Raw genomic sequence first — 21,826 nt, 5'->3', positions numbered from 1 at the left:
TGTAGTGATATGGTAGATGGATACACATGCCAGTGTTTTGAAGGATATACAGGCACAAAGTGTGAGACACAACTGGATGACTGCTGTAAGAGCTGTGCACTTTTAAAACTATTTCTGATAGCAACCGAGTTTTATACTTTTAGATTTGAATCGTTTATACTCTTTTGGTTTAAGTGAAGAAAGCGAGTCACTGTATCGTTATCTTGATGGTGTGTCTTCACCTATTTCAATAGAAGTCGGATTTCCTTTTTTTGAAAATGTGTATTCTACTGCTTATGTAAGTGATACTTGATTGTGTGTCTTAATTTTAATTAATTAAAGTTATATGGCTCATTTAATGTTGTGTTAGGTTGGAACCAATGGAATCGTTTCGTTTGGGAGACCATTCTACTTTTGGTGGCCTCATTATTTTCCTGGATACAGTTGGATAAGACGACAAAGTGTAGTTGCACCATTCTGGGCTGATGTCGATATTCGGAAAGAAGGCAATGTCTGGTATAATGTTTATACACATGAAGATGACTCTGCAGTCAAGATGGCCAATAGAGATATTCAAACACTCTTGAAAGGATATGAATCGTTTGAAGCTCAATGGGTTCTTGTTGCCACATGGGACAAAGTTCCTAATTATCCTGATGGTTGTTATTCATACTACAGTTGGTGGTGGTGGTGTTACAGAGATGAATACACAGGCTTGGTAAATGAATAAATAACCGAATCTTATGAAGTTTTGGTCAATTAATATTTGTAATTAATTAATATATGTACAGTAGCATATCATTGCTTTTCTTTTTGTCTCTGTAGAGAAATACATTTCAGGCTGTATTGGCTACTGATGGTCTTAGCTCATTTGCAATATTCAACTACAATTGTAATGATTTGCAGTGGTCTGGGAGATGGTCAAAGGGTGTTGTTGGATACAACGCTGAAGGAGGGACATACTATGAGAATCACAGACTGTCCCAATATGACCAGGTGACAACGATTGATCGTGACGTTTCGTCATCAAATGTAGGCAAACAAGGGAAACTGGTCTACACTTTGCATCTCGACCCTTCCATTATTGCAGTAGCTAGACGCGATTGCTTAGTGTGGTTTGAAGAGGATCGAGCAAGAGAGGATCTGTCTTGGACTGCAGATCTTGAACCCTGTCCTTGTAGTTGGTGGCAAGCTTGGTGGGACAGACGGTTTAGATTTGATTGGTTTTCTTTTTGTGCTTACTCGACTTTCCCGTCAAACAGTAGCAGCAGACAACAGTGCTGCTATTCAACAGATTGGTTTTCGTGGGGTGGCCTCTTGGTTGGACCTCGTTATGGAGGCTCGGCACAGCGATACGATCCATCAGTCAATTATCTATTACATTACCAACTTGATGATAAACCACGTAGAGATTGCTGTCGTGTTGGCAATTTATGCCATTTGTACTACCAGCGAAGACCATCACATGACTGTACAGGTTATGTACCACAAAGGAGAGGTATTTATGTACGTTTTGAATGTGCACGTTTACAGTTGATTAGTAATATTTTTTTTATAGCCTGGTTTTGGGGAGACCCACACATTACCACACTGGATGGTAAACAGTATACTTTCAATGGCTGGGGAGAATACATCACCATGAAAACTGTCAATGACACTTTTGTACTTATGGGTCGAACAAGGCCTGCTAACGGATCGAGTGCCACTGTTTTCTCAGCATTTTCTATGGCCGAGTTTTATCCTTCTAGTGGGTTTGAGAGTCAAACTCCAAAGTCAGATATTGTACATGTGGAGCTTTCCGACGTTAACTCGTTAGTTGTCAAGTATCACTCTGTGGCACCTAACAACCAGTCGGATTGGCAAGACATCAGCAGCAATGTTACAGAATTAGACAATTCGACGAGTTTAGATCTTCACATGGTGTCAATTTCCAAACCGATGACAAAATCTATTACAGCAACGTTCCCACTTGGCATATCAGTGACTGTCGAAGCAAAGAAGGGATTGCTGTCTGTAGTGTTTGCTGGCCCTGACAAGCAGCGTGGTGAAACCCGAGGACTGTTGGGAGTTTGGAATGGAAACAAGGATGATGACTTTGTATTCAGGAATGGAACCATTCTTTCTGCTAATGCTACGGACAGAGAAATACACCAGTTTGGGCAAGACTGTAAGTTTCTTGTATTTGATTAATTGTTACATGCACTAGACAAATGGACAAACTAAATATAGTTTGGACTGTATAATTAAACTACCTGGGAGACAGCTGGGTGAGTCTTGGATGTGTGGGCTAGTGGGAAGGTGGTTTCAGTTATGAGCCAAAGAAGTATTTGTAAACATTACGTGAAAAAGTACATAGTGTACTCAAAGGGCACTTGAGCACCTCTGGTCTACATGGCTATGTATGTGGGTGACTACGTGTGTGACTATACGTGTGACTGTCTGGCTGTTCGGAATGTTTCATACTTTCAATCGGTTAAAATAGTCCAATCAGAGCAGTATTTGCATGTGGCTATGCAGGGCAACCACAGAATGAATGGACAGCCAATCGGAGGCCCTCAAAGTGTATGAGAGAGGTTGTACCATAATCGAACAGATACCCAAGTTATAAAGTGGATGAAGACTAGACGGGTGGACAATGTCGATGTACGTATAAGTCAGACACACATTTACCGAATCGTGTCCTAACAGTGTTTAAGTGTGTTGGAGATCCTGCACACAGAATTCAGACAACAGTAGACACTTTGGCGTAACAGTCGTTGAAGTGACTGAATAAACTTTATTTGTAGGGCAGATAACCTTACAGGAGAGTCTATTTTACTACAAGATGGGTGAAAATGTGTCAACCTTTTCATATCCTGATCATTTGCCAGTTTTCCCAGATGAGATTCCTTTCAGCACATTTACACAAGAACAAAAAGATCTTTGCGGTGTTGGCAATACAGCATGTCTCTATGACTTCCTACAGACAGGAGATGCTGATATTGCGAGCGAGACCAAGCAGACAGATGAGGACAACAAAGCTCTTTCTCAGAATTTAGGTGCTGTGTGTATTATGTAGAGCTTTCACATCAATGTGTTCATGTTTAATGTTTATGTTAGTGAACAACCCACCAAAGCTGTTTGGGAATGCAACATTTCGTGTTCATATCAACACATCTGCCACCTATTTGTTTTCTGTATCCGATCCAAATGACACGTATGTTGTAAATCTCCAAGGAAGTCTGCCTCCTCCTTCTGACTATTCTTTATCTCATGATGGGGATGCATACAACTTCACATGGACACCGACATCTTTCTCTCCTGTTCGACTCCTCTTTATTGCAAATGACTCGCTTGGATCAACGGCTATTCTTCATCCAGAGGTTCGTATCTGTGGCTGTGCACTCGACTTGAATGCCACTTGCGTTGAATCGAATAAGGATGGTGGAGACGATTTGTTTATTATACAAGACTGCAAATGTGGATCTGGTAGGCTTGATCGTGTTAATTGTCAGTGTTGTTTGTGTGCTAGTTACAAATGAATTGTGATGGTAGGATGGGAAGGAGAGTTCTGTGATCAGGACATGGATGGATGTGAAGAAATCAATTGCTTTGAAGGTGTGGAGTGTTTTGACAACATTGCACCACTGACTGGTGCCAATTGTGGACCATGTCCAAGTGGCACTCAAGTTAGTGATGGCAAATGTGTTGGTAAGAGATAATACTTGCATAGTTACTCAAGCACTTTTTGATTATAAGTATATCTTACATAGATATCAACGAATGCAATTCAACTAACACTCCTAATGGTGGGTGTGAACAGAAATGTGTGAATCAGTTGTTCAGCTTCAATTGCGAATGCGACTCTGGTTTTCGTCTGAATCAAGACGAGAAATCATGCTCAGGTGAGTGAGTCACAGTATAGACTTGTTGTTATATTGATATGAATATACTGTACACATGTACTGGTCGATCAGACATAGACGAATGTGAAGAGTTCGATTCTTGTCACCAAACTTGCAACAACACAGAAGGCTCTTTCTTTTGTGGTTGTGAAAATGGATTTACACTGGACAGCGATGATAGCAGAACGTGCGAAGGTGATTGCCTCGTTTCATCATTATTTGTTTCACATACTGAATTTGTGATCATATTTCAGCTGACAACGAGTGTGTCATGCCGAATAATTGTATGCAAGATTGTGCTTTAATAAAAAGTGTATACATATGCTTTTGTAAGCAAGGATATCGTTTAGAGAATTTGGTGATGTGTGATGGTAAGCTAAACAGATTACTTCACCCAGTACTAGTATACACGTGTATACTGATTACTTACTTGTATGAGCAGACATAGACGAATGTTTGGAGAACAAAGATGGTTGTGATCAAGTGTGTATCAATAACAATGGCTCATTCGTTTGTCAGTGTTCTGTAGGATATCGCCTCCAACTAGATGGAAAGTCATGTCAAGGTCGGCTATACTGTGCCCTTCTTTGCTTCGACTTTAAAAGTGATTTTTGCATCCTTTCAGACATCAATGAATGTGTTGAGAATACCCAGCCTTGCAATATTTCTGGTCAACAGTGTGTAAATACGGCAGGAAGCTATCGGTGCGAGTGTCCTGGTGGCACGATTCTTGTCAATAATAGCTGCCAAGGTTATCCATTATACTAAATGAATAATTTTGAGTTCTCTGTTAATTACCGTATGTTCTCCTGTAGTTGAATTATCAACTCCTACTATTGTGATGACTGAATTACCAACTTCTACTATAATGACAGCAACTGCACCATCCACTTCATTGTCATGTATGTGTTAAGTATCAGATAGTAATGCTAGTTTGTGCTTCAATTTTGTTTCTGTGACAGTTACCACAAAAACACGTTCAATCACTGCAACAGTGCCCTCAAATGTAACCACACCTGCCACTGCACCTGAATTAATTGCTGTGGTAGTTGCCAATATGACATTGTCAGAGGTATGTATCGTGTAGTTTAAGTGTATAAAGTTAATTAGTAACAATTCTCTGTACAGTTCAATGCTTCTGAGTCAAACTTTACAAGAGCTGTGGCTCAAGTTCTATCTAGTTACTGTAGCGACAATGTAGCAGAATGTTCACAACAAGCTTCTTCTAAGAGAAAGTATGGTGATGGGCTGGTAGCTGATCGACTGACTTATTTTTATTGTGTTGTTGTATCCTGCAGGCGTGCAGTACTAGTTATCGATCCAACAGATGTGATTGTTGTGAGACCAGTGCATGTGGTGGAATCTAATCTTCGGATTATGTTTTATGTTCGAGCACTTGTTTCTGCTGATACTGCAGTTCACGCCCTTAACTCGACAAGTGGGCAGCAACAGTTGAGAGATTTGGGATTTACAGTGCTTTCTGTTATTGCCATTCGTTCCACCACTACGACTACCACAACATCTGCAACTCCCACTAATCGTGGAAAGACCGATGATTCTGGTCTTAGCACTGGTCAGTTGGCTGGCATTATTGCTGCTTGTGGGATTACTGCTATTCTTGTCATCATTGCCATTGCATTATGGTGGTATAGGTAAGTTGCAAATATCAGAGTTTGAATGCGTAGAGTTGTGTTACTAATTGTTTGACTTTACAGTAGATGCGGTAGACGATCTAAAGTGAGTCCGGTTAATGTTGATGATGATGGGGATGGTAAGGAAAGTATGCAAATGGTGACCAGGAAATTTGAAGGAGATCCTAACAAGACCACATCTCATTCTCGGGTTGACTAAATGCAGTTGACTAGGTTTAGTGATGAATCATCTGCTGTAGTACATTAATAGTCATGCTACAGTGAACTTTATGTCACATGACATCTTATAGCTGACTGTATGTAGATTGTGATATTGCTTGATTTACCATAGTGCGCAATACTGATTGCCAACTCAGTCAATATTATCTTATTAGATTAGCAACATCAGCAGTGTTTTGCAGCAATGTGACATCAATGTTGATATAAAAAAATTATAGAAAATTTTTAGTTCAGATTATACATTTTAAGATATTCAGTGTAGTTATTTATTGAAATTGAAAGCTGAAAATGGTTTTCTACTGCAGGAATATAGGAGGGTTTTAATTGACATTTGATTGTTGCTAATCAAACTGATTGCAGAAGACTGACCAATATTTAAGTGTGTGTGTGCGTGGTGTGTGTGTGTGTGTGTGTGTGTGTGTGTGTGTGTGTGTGTGTGTGTGTGTGTGTGTGTGTGTGTGTGTGGTGCTGTAGTTCAATTGGTTAGAGAGTGCATTTGGAGAATGCAAACATCCGGGACCTTGCAGGGTTGCATGTTCAAGTCACAGCGATGGCTAGCTATGGCATAATTTCCTTAAAGAGGAAGTCCAACAAAAATGAACTTAACTTGTATGAGTAGATCTTACCAAGACAAATCGATCGGTATAAGTTACTCCGCTATCGTCGCTTTGTATACGAGAACGAGCGATGTGATGTGCAACGCCCACGCGCCTGCTCCGCGCTTCCTGGTCGATTAAGTTCCGCCCACTGCAAACGAATCAATGCGTTTACGGATGACTGCTACCGATATATCGAGAATGCCGAATGTGAATGCGAAGATATTATGAAGATCTGCTTTCTTGCCGTCAGTGGTTCCTCTCTAAAGTAAAATGGTGTCGGTAGAGCTGTTTTCCCGACAGACTTTGAAGCAGAATTCCTCAATACCACGGCTTACCTAGAGAACGCGCTTGTGCTTGAGTATTTTTATCCCTGTTCTTTTAATATCCGAAGAAGTGATAGTAGTTGATGAACTAATTATTAATTTATTAGAATAAAGTATTTAGTAACATTATAGCACAGTTTATGTATTTATGGTAGTATTTTTAACCTTAAATATGATTTAATAAATAGTAATTTATAATTTATAAGTGTATATACAGTAGTGGACAAAAGTATTTGCCGGGTAGGTTTTTAGTTGATTTTCATCATATTCTGGCCTACAGAATGGAAATAGGTGCTGATGTGATCACAAATGGATAAGTTAGCTTGTTTTCAAAGGTTGTAATATTGTTTGCATTGAATATGCTTTGATAAGTTGTAATGTAAACTTAATCGGCTTTTAACTAGGTTGTAACTATAATCTTAAATTGCAACAACCAACTGATTTAGACTCAATTCTATACCAATTAGTCTCGATTTTGCCATTGCATGACAAACATTGATCAAGAAGTCGCTTTATTAGTATTTTGTGCTTCCACCCAAATACAGACATACTGAAAAACCCTTGAAATTTCTTGCCCAGCAAATACTTTTGTCCACTACTGTATATACACTTATAAATTATAAATTACTATTTATTAAATCATATTTAAGGTTAAAAATACTACCATAAATACATAAACTGTGCTATAATGTTACTAAATACTTTATTCTAATAAATTAATAATTAGTTCATCAACTACTATCAACTAATTAGCAAAATGTACAAACCTCTGCCGTCTTGTATAATAACTGCATTACGTAAAGCTTTTCTGGAGTCAACAGTTTCTCGAGAAAGTCGATTTCTGCAAAGAAAACGGTTTGTAGCAACCAACATTCCCCGTATTGGGGCTCTCCTTTCACTGTCACTGTTGCTTACTCAGTGTGGTAACTGCTCGCAGAGAAAGCGCAATTCCCACGATCTGTTAGCATAACAACACATTTCGAACTACTAAATCATGATCGTGAGCCATGCGTGCACGTGAGAATGGTCTACCGTGCACGTGCAAGTTAAACTTATCCGGGCTATATATCCGGGATGTGTGTGTGAAGTGGACCCCCCAAAAAATTTGCTACCTGGTCATTGACTGGGGTACTTGTGGGCCTTGGTGTCCAATCCCAGAGCTGCGCCAATGTTAGTGCCCGTGGATCTCCAGGTGGATTATAGCGCTGGCTCTAAGCCTCCACGTAGCGCATGGATCAATGCAGATGAAGCGCAGACCAGTTCACGTCACATCTGCATACTCGATGCAGATGAAGCGCAGACCAGTCACGCGTCACATCCGCATACTCGGTCAATTGGATAAACAAACTCCCGCGCATCTCAGACTACGCATTTTCCAGCAGCCCCATCTCAGACTCTTCCCACCTAAAACGTCATGATCTATTCGTGAAGAATGACGTCACTTCCGCGAAGACAAACACACGGACTCACGCACGCGCAAGCGGCCCTGTGAGCCGGCCGGCTTACACCCGGCGCATCCTTAGCCTCGCCCCAGACGCAGTATGGATTGCAGCCCCGGATGCGCTGCCGTCACCACTACTGGTATGATACCGCCCCTTGCGGTCAGCGTTAATCATGTCCCTAGGGACATGATTAGTGTCAGTAACAAGTGTACTTTGTCGGCGTAGTAGATTGCAGGTAACGACTGTCGCGTGGGATCTTCGCTAATTAGCGCGCAGTATGTAAGCAGCAGTCCAATGCATTGCAGTAGAGGCATATGACGCATTGCAGCTTCAACTGAGAACCTGTGTACGCGTTCAACGGCGTATGATGCACTGCAAGTGCCATTTCTGATCTGCCATTTCACCGCTACGCTCTCTAGCGTAGCTGCAATCTCTTACTAACGCTTGACAGAAGCCTAAAATCGCAATATCGACAAGTACAGAGGCTAGAACAACGTCAAAGTCCAATCGAAAGCTCAGTTCCTAGCTAATAACATTAGTATGACAAGCGCTGAAGAATTTGATTACATACCTACTCTCGCCCAGAAAGGCGGTACCATACTAGACGAAGTGGTGATGGCGCATCCGGGGCTGCAATCCACACTGCGTCTGGGGCGAGGCTAGCGCATCCTCACACTGTAGATGAGAGAATTAGAACGGCGTACGATAGCAGGGGTGTGTTGGCCTCGCCCCAGACACAGTGTGGATTGCAGCTCCGGATGCGCTTCCATCATCACATCACTGATGATGTGGTGATGGAAGCGCATCCGGAGCTGCAATCCACTATCAGTGATGTGGTGATGGAAGCGCATCCGAAGCTGCAATCCACACTGCGTCTGGGCGAGGCTAGGTGGGTGTTCATCCGCATACTCGGTCAATTGAATAAACAAATTTCCATGCATCTCATTTCAGGCCGCCAGTGTCTCGTTTCGGGCCGTCGGAGGCAGTCGAGGCGAAATCCAACGCAACCGTTCGTCTCGGACTTGTGATCTCGACCAGCCCACCTCGTTTCGCGACGATCCGAGACCGGTGTGGTGTTGATCGGCGCGTTACAGACAGACAAACATCTGGATAGACGGAAGTGGGCGTTCCCGAGCGTTCGCATTCAGATATACTTAGATAATATGTATACTACGCTCGGCTTGTATTTAGATCCATGGGATCAGATTGTCTTGTTCATTACCTAGCCGTAGCGTAGCTACTGCATGCTTTGTTTAGTTGTAGTTGGGTGAGTCTTGTTGCCATGCTCTCGTTTTTACTCATTCTCTTTACGGTACTTCTTTATTTTATGAAAACGAAGTCAGGTACAGGTGTAGGGTTATGTCTTCAAAGTGTTGTAACCCTGTTGTTGCACATGATTGGTTTGGCACACAGTGACTTCACTACAGTGATGCCCTCTCCAGCTGTTACTAACTTACAAACTCAGTCCAGTATCCTAAAGCAGTATTCAGGCACAAGCTTAGATGTTCAGCCGTCTATACCTGCAATATCGACACAAACAGTGTTTCTGCCATCTGCAGCCCCAACTCCAACACAAGCAGTGCCTACGCCATCTGCACCAGTAACACCAACAACTGCAAACTTTTGTCGTGAGTGGTACTCTGAAGATGGAGGGACTTTCGGAAATTTATCACAGTGGATATCGTTTTTAGTTCCCTGTCCATGGACATTATTGCACGCTGAGCTTGACTTTCGATTCATGCGTGTATCTTCTTCAATCGAGAGTGGAGAGTGTTACATCCAACGATTTCATTTTCAGATTGCAATTGGAGAGAGGGTTGTGACACCAGAGACTGAGTGCTGTTATGCATCTAAATATTTGCATTCTGGAGTTCTAATTCGAGCCAGAGTGTATTTACGCTATCTATTCAACTTTCCATATAGTCCTTTTCAATTGAGAGTTCAGCCATATGATTGGTGCTGTCGTCAACCTCACAGCTGTCTTCCTTACCTTGATGTGCAAGTTAATTCATTGTTGTCATGCTATTGGCCTCCTCGTCTGGGTTAGCAATTGTAGTAATCTCATTGTTTCTTTTGCTATTGGTATAGTTAAATGTGATTCTAGGAAGTGGTTATGGTGATCCTCACTTTCGCACGATGGATGGCAAATTATTCACATTTAATGGACAAGGAGAGTACATAGTCATGAAGACTAGAGATGAGTCATTTGTTCTGGAAGGTCGCACTGAACCCATTGGAGAAGGCAACTGTAGTGCTACCGTATTTACAGCCTTTGCAATGGCTCAGTTCCTTCCCAGTGCCGATTTCACCACAAGTGACCCCAATTCAACTGTACTTCATGTGCAGCTGACGACAAACAACAGACTACAAGTGTTTGCAAGGCACATTGGAGACGTTTCATTTGTCAACATTACAAGCAATTTTACTGAGCTGAGCAACACATCTATTCTCGTCTTAGACAACGTTGTCATATCACAACCAGACTGCGCAACATTTATAGCTGTGTTTAGTTCAGATATATCAATAAGAGTGGAGGCAAAGAAGGCACTGTTGGCTGTTGTGTTTGCAGGTCCAAAAGATCTCATCGGTAATACAAGTGGACTCTTGGGCGTGTGGGACGAGGATCCCAAAAATGACTTGACAACAAGAAATGGAACTATTTTAGCATCTACTGATTCAGATGAAAGAATACACTTTCAATTTGGACTTTCATGTTAGATGTGTTAATATGTGCATGCTCATTATTAAATACAGTTTTAAAATTTTAAATGCTATGTTGTGGGTGTTTACAGGGGAAGTGCAGTCAAGTGAAAGTTTGTTCTATTATGACAGTGGTAATGGTGGCAATGGTTTAGGACTTGCAAACATTACCATTTCAGAAGCAATTCCTTGTTTTGTCGATGAAAATGATTTAACAAATATGGCAAGCTCAGTCCCAAACCTGACAACTACATGTGGTGGAAATGAACAGTGTCTTTTTGATGGTGTTGTGACTGGAGATTTAGAAATTGCCTTTCAGACACTCTCGACTCATCAGATGAATGAAGATAATGCTGTGACATTGAGTAAACTATATTGGGTAACATTGTTTTATGGCGTTAACTATACTTCTCTATCTGTGCAATTGTTAGGTAACAGACCACCCGTTATGAATGGCAATGATACTCTTTTTGCTTCTGTTTATGAGACCACAGTTTATTCGTTTACAGCTACTGATGCAAATGATAATTTCACTGTTACTCTTCAAGGAAATCTACCACCAACAGATGAGTTTACATTTTCACCAATGGGTAGCATGTATAACTTTACTGCTTATACCTTTACTTGGACTCCTACGTCTACACAGAATGTAAGCATTCAGTTTATTGCAGTGGATTCTGTAGCAGCATCCAGTCTGTTGCATCCTTTGGTTATACTGTGTGCTTGTAATCATAAATTCAATGCAACTTGTACTGATGGACACCCCGGAGAGGACAAATTCTTACTGCAGAATTGTGACTGTGGACTAGGTGAAGTCAATAATTATTCATGTTTATACTTACCATAGTAATATGGCTAGGTTTTGAATTGTGTTTAGGCGATGGTGGCACTTTGTGCAATGTGGATGTTGATATTGACTGTTTCCCATTTTATAAATGTACTGACAATCCAGCATGTGAATGCTCAAATGGTACTGTTCTAAGGAATGGCACGTGTTCAGGTGTGTGCAGTTTGTTTTGTTTAATTTTATGCTTTAGTGTTCATGCACAGCAAATGCATAGGATATAGTCTGCCTGTGTTGTGTGTGTGTGTGTGTGTGTGTGTGTGTGTGTGTGTGTGTGTGTGTGTGTGTGTGTGTGTGTGTGTGTGTGTGTGTGTGTGTGTGTGTGTGTGTGTGTGTGTGTGTGTGTGTGTGTGTGTGGTGTCACACACGCACATGTTTCTACTGTCTAACACTTACTGACACACCAGAACCTGTGTTTACAACAGAAGGTACGTTTACTACTGAATATGTATGAATGTATACATACTTGTACTCTACATGAAGCGTTAGACCTGGTTCACAATATTGACGCCGACGTCGACGTCGACGTCGACAATAGAAATGAATCCTATTCCAGCATCGACGTCGGTGTCAACTTCAAAGGATGCGCCGACGTCGAGGCGGTTTCTTTGAAGTTTGACGCTCAACTCAGCGTCGGCGTCATATTGTGAACCAGGCTTCAGAGTATCAGGAAGTGCTACTGCACTCCCTATGTAGGGATGCGAAGAATCTAAAATGGCGGCCCATACAAAAGTATCCAAACGCATCCGAACCGGATCTCTCAGAACTCATTATAGAGATCTCGGTCCCACGTAGCGCTCAACTTCAAACGTTCCTAATGGCAGCCAGACTATCACCGCTGACACTAAACGCCTCAGAAGCCAGCTATCGGCAAGTAAAAAAACCGATTTATTCTTTCACATTTCACATTTCACTTTTGTCAGCCAGGCTAGCGCCTCACTCGAAGCAGCTACAACGACGAGAGTCACACCAAACGATTCGCTCTTGTCCGAAAAATTGCACTGACCCAACAGCTAGAAATGTGCAAAGTCACCTTGTTTCAGTCAACTGCTGCCATGCAGTTCCACGTACTGTTCCACAACGCCATGTTGTTCCGGTCACGTGTGTACATGTGACTACCGTTTGGAAGCCTAGCTGCTACTTCCACCTGCTACATGCTGCTTACAGTTGCGTGTTGTTGAACATGTACAGTACCACTATGTTCAACGGCGCGGCGTCCTGTCTGACTCTCTGTGCATGTAAGCGTGTATCTCTTCGTGGAACCCGAGGTAATGGGAGTTGTTTATAGATGCAATCAGTGTTATTACGTACATCCGTCAGCCGCTACGGACATCCGTCAGCTGCTACGTACTTCCGTGTATGCTGAGCGTAACGTGGGAGTTGTCTAGAGATGCAATCAAAGATTGAAATCCCGGCCGAGCTGCACACGTATAATTACTAGAACCGTCATTTTCATTTCAAACTACACAAGTCTAGAAACGTTTTGAGAAAATGATGGGTATGTAGGGATGGGTATGTACTTATGTCATTTATGCCCATCTTTTACATCATAAGGTCACTTGAAAAGAGATACCGTAGCTAAACTGGAATGTGCAGCGTCTAATTACAGCCTGGAATTCGTGGCCAGGGTGGGAGGGGGCGAGACAGAGAGTGCAACCTCCACGTGGTCTCTCCTCGGGTTTGGGCATGAAAGTATTCTCACATGTTCAAAATGTTATGCACTCGGTTTACTAAAACTGTCATTTCCGTCTTCAGGATACACACACACACACACACACACACACACACACACACACACACACACACACACACACACACACACACACACACACACACACACACACACACACACACACACACACACACACACACACACACACACACACGTTCTCGCGTAACATACTTTTAACATAGCTAAAAATATATGAAACAAGTCCAAAAACATTTTGAGAAAATGATGGGTATGTAGGGATGGGTATGTAGGGATGGGTATGTAGGGATGGGTATGTATTTATGTCATTTATGCTCATCTCCTACATCACAATCTTTTTACCTATATCGCTTGCATCAGTTGTGAATGTGATGTAGGAGATGGGCATAAATGACATAAGTACATACCCATCCCTGCATACCCATCATTTTCTCAAAATGTTTTTGGACTTGTTATAATTAACTAGCTCACTGGCCCGTTCTCCGCACGGGCAGGTTAGATTATTCCCGTTCAGCAGAAACTTGAAAGTCACGCGCAGTTTTTTGTCAGGAATGGGCAGTTTAAATTTGGTGGAGATCTCATGCGGCATTCCAGAGAATTCGAAATTTACGCGCGAGTGGAGGCTGGTCCTCTTGGGATATTTTTATTAAAATATACTCAGCACGTTTCCAACGTATGTACTGAACAATCGGAACTCTATCCCTTTTCTCTGGACATGGTTTAAGATAAGTAAAATAATTGGCGAGCGAAGCGAGCCTCTCTCTTGTCATGTCAATTGAGCTCAAGATATATTATGTTTGACAAAAACTATTGCTAAGTAACGCAACCATTGTTACGCGAATAGGTAAAGATAGAACACCATCGCTCGCCAAACACAATGCTAACCGAGCATTTACTAGTATTTATTGGCGAGCGAAGCGAGCCTCTCTCTTGTCATGTCAATTGAGCTCGAGATATATTTTATTTATATATTTATATATATACGTACGTCAGCACATGGATTTACGGCAAAACAGAAAGACAAATCAACAAAACGACGATGCCAGATGAATGCAATTTTGGCTCCGTAACATATGCGCTAAAAATTGAAGCATGGGACCTCTTTTGAGGGGTCGACTCAATTGTAATTTCTTGGCGAGGAGAGTCAAACGACTCTCGATTTTGCTCCCTTACGCGACTAAAGAGAAAAGGAGACTGATTTGTGACAAACGGAATGAAAAAGAAAAGCTAAAAGAAGAGAAAAGTCTGTTTTTTGAGTTTCCGCGCGTTACTTTGATAGAAATTATTGCTACGCAACCATTGTCACGTGACTGTGCGATCATTGTTACGCGACTATCTCAGTAAACGAGTGAGACGACTGAAGCGTGAACGAAGAATTGAAGACAACTATAGTGTTTTGCGTTCAATTATCTGAACTCGGCGTTCAGTTACCCGCTCAGGCAAGCAATTATCCGAATTGGGCGTTCAGTTATCCGATTCGGGCATTCAATTATCGGATGTTCTGTCCTAATTAGAAGTACCAAATATAGAAATAATTATTTTAGTCGCACATTTCTTTCATGACGTCTTTCTAGGATGCTCACTCACGTTTCAGCTGAACAATAAATGATTGATTCAAGAAAGGTGGGAAGGTGAAGTAGTGAAATTCGAGCTCTTGATTAGCTAAAAACCCGCTGCGACGCATGATGGACTGTTGCATGGTATCACGCAAGACGCGCGATTTACAAAGTATGCAGATTACACCACGATTGACGGAGCAAGGCGTTGTTGTAGGCTTCCTAGATATGTACATTTAGTTCGCTCACAACAGCTCAGCTGGACCTTCGTGGAAACGTGGGACACCAAGATTAGTGCAAAGGAAATTATCGTACAACACACGCTAAAAATCCACGCTAAAGTCAAGATCAATTACAAATTATTGCGTCTAGACAGCTGATGAATGATATTTGAGCAGCTGCCCAACCGCAGACTAATGTAAGTTATTTAGTTGCACAACATCCTTACGCAACGGATAATTGAACGCCGAGTTCAGATAATTGAACACCGGATTCGGATAATTGAACGCAAAATACTATAGAAGAGCAACTGAAAGTCTGTTTCCTGAGTTCCAGCGTTTGTTTGACAGAAACTATTGCTAGGTAACGCAACCATTGTTACGCGAATAGGCAAAGACAGAACACCGTCACTCGCCAAACACTAATGCTAACCGAGCATTTACTAGTCTACAGCCAACCCAGTCTGATGGGACTGGTAGATAGCATTGTGACGTAACAATGGCATATGAACAAACAATGAATATTGAAATTTTTTGCGAGCGAGCGAAGCGAGCGCCTTTTCTCTAATGCGTCAAAGGGGTACTCTGAGTGTCCATCCGTACGTGCGTCCGTCCGTACGCCACCACCCCTACCCCCGGGGGAATCGTTTAGGAATTAACAAATTCGAATCATTCTTTGCTAGTTTTTGAAGAAGGTAAACATACAATAGTTTACGTCATGTGACGTCATCACTAGAGATGTTTCTATGGAAACTATGCTCACTTATGTGACTGCGTTCCACCACCCCTACACCCAGGGGACAGCTGTTAGAAATTGATCATTTTGAATAATTGTTTGTTTTCCTCGATGGGTGCAAAAAATTGACCCTTTACGTCATGTGACGTCACTCTGTGATTATTGCTATGGCAACAAGATAGGCGTAAGCAACGTTCTAACTTACATAGCGTCTGAGTTGTTGTAATAACTGTTTTGTGACAGTTCGTGCTGTTCTTAGCTAATAATAATTAGCTAATGTAATGAAAGTTAACAACTGCTAACATCGCCATGGAAACATTGCTCACTTACTGTTAGGCATGCGCGTTTTACTGTGCGTTGCGCACCACTTCTAGCTACCCACCCCACGAGTGAATTGAAGAAACAGTAGTTTACTCGTCTACATCGTCACTTACCATAGACGTTGTTTTGAAATTTACTCTGCAGCTGTATATACGAGCTCGCTCGCACAGGTGGGAATGCAATGAGCAGCCATTATTATTCTAGAGTGAGTATTGCATTCTTAGTGATGAGAAAACAAAACTACGCCATGAGATTGAGTTCACGTAACAGAACTTCCTTCAAATTGAGTCTATCAGGGGCATTCAGTCTCCTTCTTAAAAGGTGAACAGCATAGTGTCGTTCTACATTGCACTTCCAAAAGGGGACCCGACTGAAGGTGGAGGTCAATGCCACCCTGCCTATGTTCTTACCCATGTCGTGTTACGCTTGTACCCCAAATTTGAGCCTTGTAGGTGATCCGGTCTAGCCGGCTATCAAACTTACACACACACACACACACACACACACACACACACACGCACTCACCACACATAACGTGTACTGACGCCATTAATACCCAGGCCTCGAGTAAAGTCCCATCCCCACCTTTGGTCTAGGTCCTAAGATTTTCACACCTTTTTGTTCTTTAATTAACTGGTGCTAATTGGCGCTTTCTATATAGACTAGCTTCTTTAATTGCCTACGCATTTGGCAACCTGTTCTAGGCAGCTATGCCCAAGAGATATCGTAGCTTCACTGTTGAATACAAGATCAGCGTTGTTGAATGGCATCCAGGCAATGGCTCGGTGGTGTCAAAAACCGCCAACCAATTTAGCATTGACAGGAAGTGTGTGCGGGACTGGAATGCAAAGTACGAGGAGCTAAAGCGACACGAAACAACTCCGAACGGAAAGAAAGCAAGAAAGATGCGCGACGGACGTGAACCATTAAGTGTACAGCTTGATGACCGGGTGTATGACTTTTGCAAGAGAGGCGAAATTTTGGCCTGGCAGTTTCTAACGTCGCACTGATAGACGAATCAAAGCGAGTTGCTGCAGAACTAAACATTGTAGGATTTATTAAAGCAAGCAATGGATGGCTTGTCAGGTGGAAGCAACGCTTTAACGTAGGACTACGGCGCAAAACGAATGAGTCTCAAGCCCTTCCGGAGCATTATCAAGATGATCTTCTCAGATTTCGCCGACAAATTATCCGGTTGCGTGAGACACATGACTATACTCCGTATAATTAGGCAAACATGGATGAGACAATGGTTTGCTAGGACAGTGTTGCTACCGTTACCAAATATGTTCGTGGTGAAAGGACCCTAAGAGTACGAGGTACCGGTTACCAGAAGAAAGGCTGCACTGTTGCTCTTACAATTATAGCTAGCGGGCACAAGCTGCCGGCACTTGTCATATTCAAGGAGCCAACAGGTGCAATCGGTCCGCGAGTGAGGCGCCATTTGATGATTCTAGCTAATGTCCTTGTAACTGCGTCAAAGAGCGGTTGGATGACTAGAGAAACAATGGCCCTTTGTATTAGGAGGGTGTGGGGTAATCCTGAAGACGATGTTCGACGTCTCCTCGTACTAGAGGAGTACAGAGTGCACAAAACGGAAGAGGTGAGAGAGTATGCGGAAGATAAGAAAACGGATCTCGTCTATGTTCCAGGTGGGTGTCGCACAACCACTAGATGTTTCAATCAATAAACCATTTAAGTCGAATATGCGTCATTTGTGGGAACGATGTATCCTCGACACTAGGCCTCCCTTTGCTTTCGGTGGTCCGACCGCGCGAGGATAGCAACGGGGACTGTATTACGTGATGTTCTGTCCGAAAAGCAAAGGGAGGTCTAGTAACTCATTATGTCACGTGACAACTTAACTAATTATGTCATTAGGAAAACCCACCCTTTGTCGGTTTGTTTCATATTGCTAAAGACTTGCAAAATGAGATCAGGTGTGTTTTAGTTTACAGCAGGTATACCGTCATACCAAAGGTGTTGGAACGGAAAGGCGCGAAATACAGTCAGTAACTATGCATGCTGGCCTTTGCGATGCTGCTTACTGTCTAGCTAGCGTAAAGAAACGAGCGCAAAGACTGTACGGCATGTCGCGCGCAAAAAGACAACGCGCAGATTCTGTCCTCTCTTGTCGTTGACTAGAAGACTATGCAATACCGATTAGGCTACTGTACATGTACGCTTTTGTCTTAAACTAACATCGCGCTTCCGGAATCGATCGAAAGCCATTGCGACTGCGCGTGAAATTTCTACGTGGCTGATGTCAGCTTGAAGCTGGCAATCGCTGCACGCGACTAAAGTGATACCTTCACTCGCTGCGATGTAGGGAGAATACTGGAACTGTTTGCAACCTATAGCTACAAACGCGCCCAAACGATATTCTTAGGTCGGTACACAAGCTGTTGTAGCACACTAAATGACACCTGTGAGGTGGGCGATTGTTTACTGATCTCCGCATGTCTCAGAGGAAATAATCAAGAAGTAACTGAAATGTCATTTACAGTTGACCAATCATCATTTGTAAAATAGATCAGGTGACAAGCTAGCTTGTCACGTGACATAATGAGTTACAGGCCTCCCTTTGCTTTTCGGAGAGAACATCACGTGATACAGTTCCGTTGCTATCCTCGCACGGTCGAACCACCAAAAGCAAAGGGAGGCTTAGTGTCGAGGCTAGGAACGATGGGCATTTGACAACGTGAGAGGCACAGCTAGGGTGCATCCGTCACGGCAGCAAGTAATCAACTGGATTTCCGAAGCATGGTCATCCATTTTACCAGATACAATTGTGAAATCATTTCTCCGCTGTGGAATCTCCAACGCTATGGACGGATCACAAGATGATGAAGTATCAGATCACTTTCCACTAGATGAAGCAGAGACGAGACAAGAGGCAGCAAGCTTGCTATTCAGTGACTCTGAATCAGATTCCGAGTTTGAAGGTTTTAATGACTCAGATTTAGATGATTAGATTCTTCATTTTACCTTGTGGCTTGTCAGGTGGTTAATTACTTGTCAATTGATTAAGTTAATTACTATTGCCAATTAACACCTCCAGGTGTCAGGTTTTGAGTAAAGTCCCATCTCCTAGTTTACCTTTGATGCTAGCCAACTATGGGGTGGGGTATTAATCGTGTCAGTACGGTGTATATATATATATATATATATATATATATATATATATATATATATATATATATATGTATGTATGTATGTATGTATGTATGTATGTACAGGGGCGTAGGAAGCAAATTGGAAGTGGTCGGGCCTAACACGCGCTATTAGGCGGAAATAGCGCGCGCTAGCTGCCACTTCAAATCAGCTTGACACGTTTGAACGTTTCTTTATCATATTTTACTATTTTGTTATTTATTAATCTTTGATTTCCTTCTTAAAACATCTTTCCGCTTACATTAGTTCTGTAATTACGCAATATAAATACTAAATAGGTATACGTTTACGTAGATAGCGCACATAGACATGCTACCTTAGATCATCAGTGTACTTGTCAAACATCCTAAGTCTGTGTTCAGATCCCTCTACAAATTTGTTATGAATTTGCTTCAGGTTGAGCAAATCAACCGACTCTTTGTGCACATGTAAAAGCATTACGTAATTCAGCCTCTCCTGTAGCATGGTCGTCCTCAAGTATTTCTTTACACGACCCAGCGCACTGAAAGATCTTTCAGACGTGGTATTCGTTGCAGGCATGACTAAAATTAACTGCAACAGTTGACAGACTTGTGACATGAGCAATTTCTTCTCAGGGATTAATTAAGGACACAAAATATTGTCTGACGTCATAAACAGTAACTTTTGTGGTGTCCGCGTCTTTGCAGAAGTTGGTAGCAAACGTTTCAAGCTGTACTTTCAATTGGCTTATGTCAAAATCGTCTTGGTGAAAGTCACACATTCATTCAAGTTGTCCCTCCAGTATTGCTTTCTTGCGATGTCGGGTTTCCCAGTCATGATGGTAATCTTGTTGTAGTGAAATTGCTGTAAGAAGAAGTGATTCTAAAGACGAATACCTTGCATAATCTCGTTGGTCAAATCTTGTTTCAATGCAATTAATTATTACATCAACGGCCTTGTTGTATATTTGCAAGTAGTAAGACTTGACATCACCGTGAAAAATTGATTCTGCGGCATCTTCCTCCAGCCTTCGAGGGCGTTTTCTCTGGCGAGGTAATTCAGGTTCTGGAATATTGAGATTTTCAGCCCTCTTGTTTGCTTCAAACCAGAACAGATCTTAGGCTTGTTCACTGCGCAGCGTTTTCAACGTCCTTACAGTCATGATATCTGTGCCAGTTGTTGACCTTCTGCTGCAGATATTTGATTAGGTTGCAGTGTCTTGCTGAGGTTGTCAGTGTGTCTCAACAATTTCTCCCCAAGAACAGCTCCGTAGAAAAACTGAAATGTCTTCATCTGTGCCTGCACACCATGTATTCTGGCCTTCATTGCGGTATCATGAACAAGTTTTAAGGATTGCTGCCACGTGCTAAGTAGAACCACGTAATTATCGATTACGCTGGCAAGGGAATCAGCTCTTACAGTCCATCTTGTAGAACAAAGAACTCTTATCCCAGTCTTTGAGTAGCTTGGAAGATTCTCTTTCAAATCTCGTTGAACGTCGTCACTTGGAACACATTGCTGGCGTTGTGGCGAACAGGTGTATCGAACTTGGCAGCTCTTTGATGAGCGTAGACGGGCAAATGACTGTGGGCGTTTTCAAGACCCGGATATAAGAAAAATATCTTTTCTTTTCCGACGTCGTCTGAAATGAACGACACGCTCTGCACGTACCGTCTGACTGACGTCGGGAGCGTGCAGTTTAGATTCGGCGGAGATTGCCATTACTGAAATATTCGCGTGAGAGCGGAGATGGTTCAATCCGCAGGAAATCGCGTCTTTGTGGGAGCAGTATGGAAAACAAGGACAATCTCACTTTCGACATTGACGGATTTGGCGTGCGTGAGCCAAATTCGGTGGAGATCAGACTCGCTCTTCCCGGAGAACTGATTTACACACACACACACACACACACACACACACACACACACACACACACACACACACACACACACACACACACACACACACACACACACACACACACACACACACACACACACACACACACACACACACACACACACACACGCACGCACGCACACACACACACACACACACACACACACACACACAGATGCATACACGCACGTGCACGCAGACAGACAGACAGAAGTTGACAGCTCTCCTATATATATATATATATATATATATATATATATATATAGATTCAGTATCGAGTCATCACTGTTATCAGTGGACATGCCATCTCATATAGATTCAGTACGTAATTGTTACCGGGCACATTCAGTCTGCATCTGGACTAACCAATTTGTGCTTTGACTCATAAATCTACATTGTGTCTTACGAAATTCTACTTCAATTTGCATGGGTACATCCACGAACATTTTTAAAAGTCAGTGTATTTGAAATTTACTTGTGCACTAACACATTGTAGATGTGGAGTGAAGAGCTGTGTCTTCTGAAGACACTTTAACAGCAAGAGTTGTTCTAACTACGCAAAGGCATTTGCAAATATAAAACTATATCATGATTATGATAGACTTTAC

General features: G+C 42.2%; 2 protein-coding genes across 2 annotated transcripts; both read left to right on the top strand.

Moving 5' to 3' along the window:
* The first annotated feature begins 9 nt into the window (after window positions 1–9).
* On the top strand, window positions 10–5,967 carry LOC134187201 (mucin-like protein). Its single transcript, XM_062655319.1, has 18 exons — window positions 10–85; window positions 144–277; window positions 350–697; window positions 805–1,477; window positions 1,538–2,146; window positions 2,766–3,017; window positions 3,079–3,447; window positions 3,514–3,669; window positions 3,732–3,863; window positions 3,936–4,058; window positions 4,118–4,234; window positions 4,306–4,428; window positions 4,489–4,614; window positions 4,679–4,765; window positions 4,826–4,935; window positions 4,992–5,098; window positions 5,162–5,515; window positions 5,582–5,967. Exons 1-18 carry the CDS (start codon window positions 10–12, stop codon window positions 5,712–5,714), a joined length of 4,029 nt encoding a protein of 1,342 aa, XP_062511303.1. The 3' UTR covers window positions 5,715–5,967.
* A 2,889-nt stretch (window positions 5,968–8,856) lies between these two features.
* On the top strand, window positions 8,857–11,859 carry LOC134187200 (mucin-like protein). The gene is made up of 8 exons (XM_062655317.1): window positions 8,857–8,987; window positions 9,050–9,166; window positions 9,512–10,140; window positions 10,203–10,811; window positions 10,891–11,163; window positions 11,230–11,607; window positions 11,676–11,807; window positions 11,849–11,859. Exons 1-8 carry the CDS (start codon window positions 8,857–8,859, stop codon window positions 11,857–11,859), a joined length of 2,280 nt encoding a protein of 759 aa, XP_062511301.1.
* The last annotated feature ends 9,967 nt before the right edge of the window (window positions 11,860–21,826 follow it).

This window comes from Corticium candelabrum, chromosome 11, assembly GCF_963422355.1.
Source record: "Corticium candelabrum chromosome 11, ooCorCand1.1, whole genome shotgun sequence".
Lineage (NCBI taxonomy): Eukaryota > Metazoa > Porifera > Homoscleromorpha > Homosclerophorida > Plakinidae > Corticium > Corticium candelabrum.
Note: the sequence above shows the minus strand (reverse complement) of the source record. Positions and strands in the feature narration are given on the sequence as shown.

Coding starts and splice junctions, on each gene's coding strand:
- LOC134187201 (XM_062655319.1), top strand. CDS start 10: ATGGTAGATGGATACACATGCCAGTGTTTTGAAGGATATACAGGCACA. Junction 3,864..3,935: donor AGACGAGAAATCATGCTCAG/GTGAGTGAGTCA, acceptor CTGGTCGATCAG/ACATAGACGAATGTGAAGAG. Junction 4,429..4,488: donor AGATGGAAAGTCATGTCAAG/GTCGGCTATACT, acceptor GCATCCTTTCAG/ACATCAATGAATGTGTTGAG.
- LOC134187200 (XM_062655317.1), top strand. CDS start 8,857: ATGCGCTTCCATCATCACATCACTGATGATGTGGTGATGGAAGCGCAT. Junction 10,141..10,202: donor CTATTGGCCTCCTCGTCTGG/GTTAGCAATTGT, acceptor ATGTGATTCTAG/GAAGTGGTTATGGTGATCCT. Junction 10,812..10,890: donor CTTTCAATTTGGACTTTCAT/GTTAGATGTGTT, acceptor GGGTGTTTACAG/GGGAAGTGCAGTCAAGTGAA.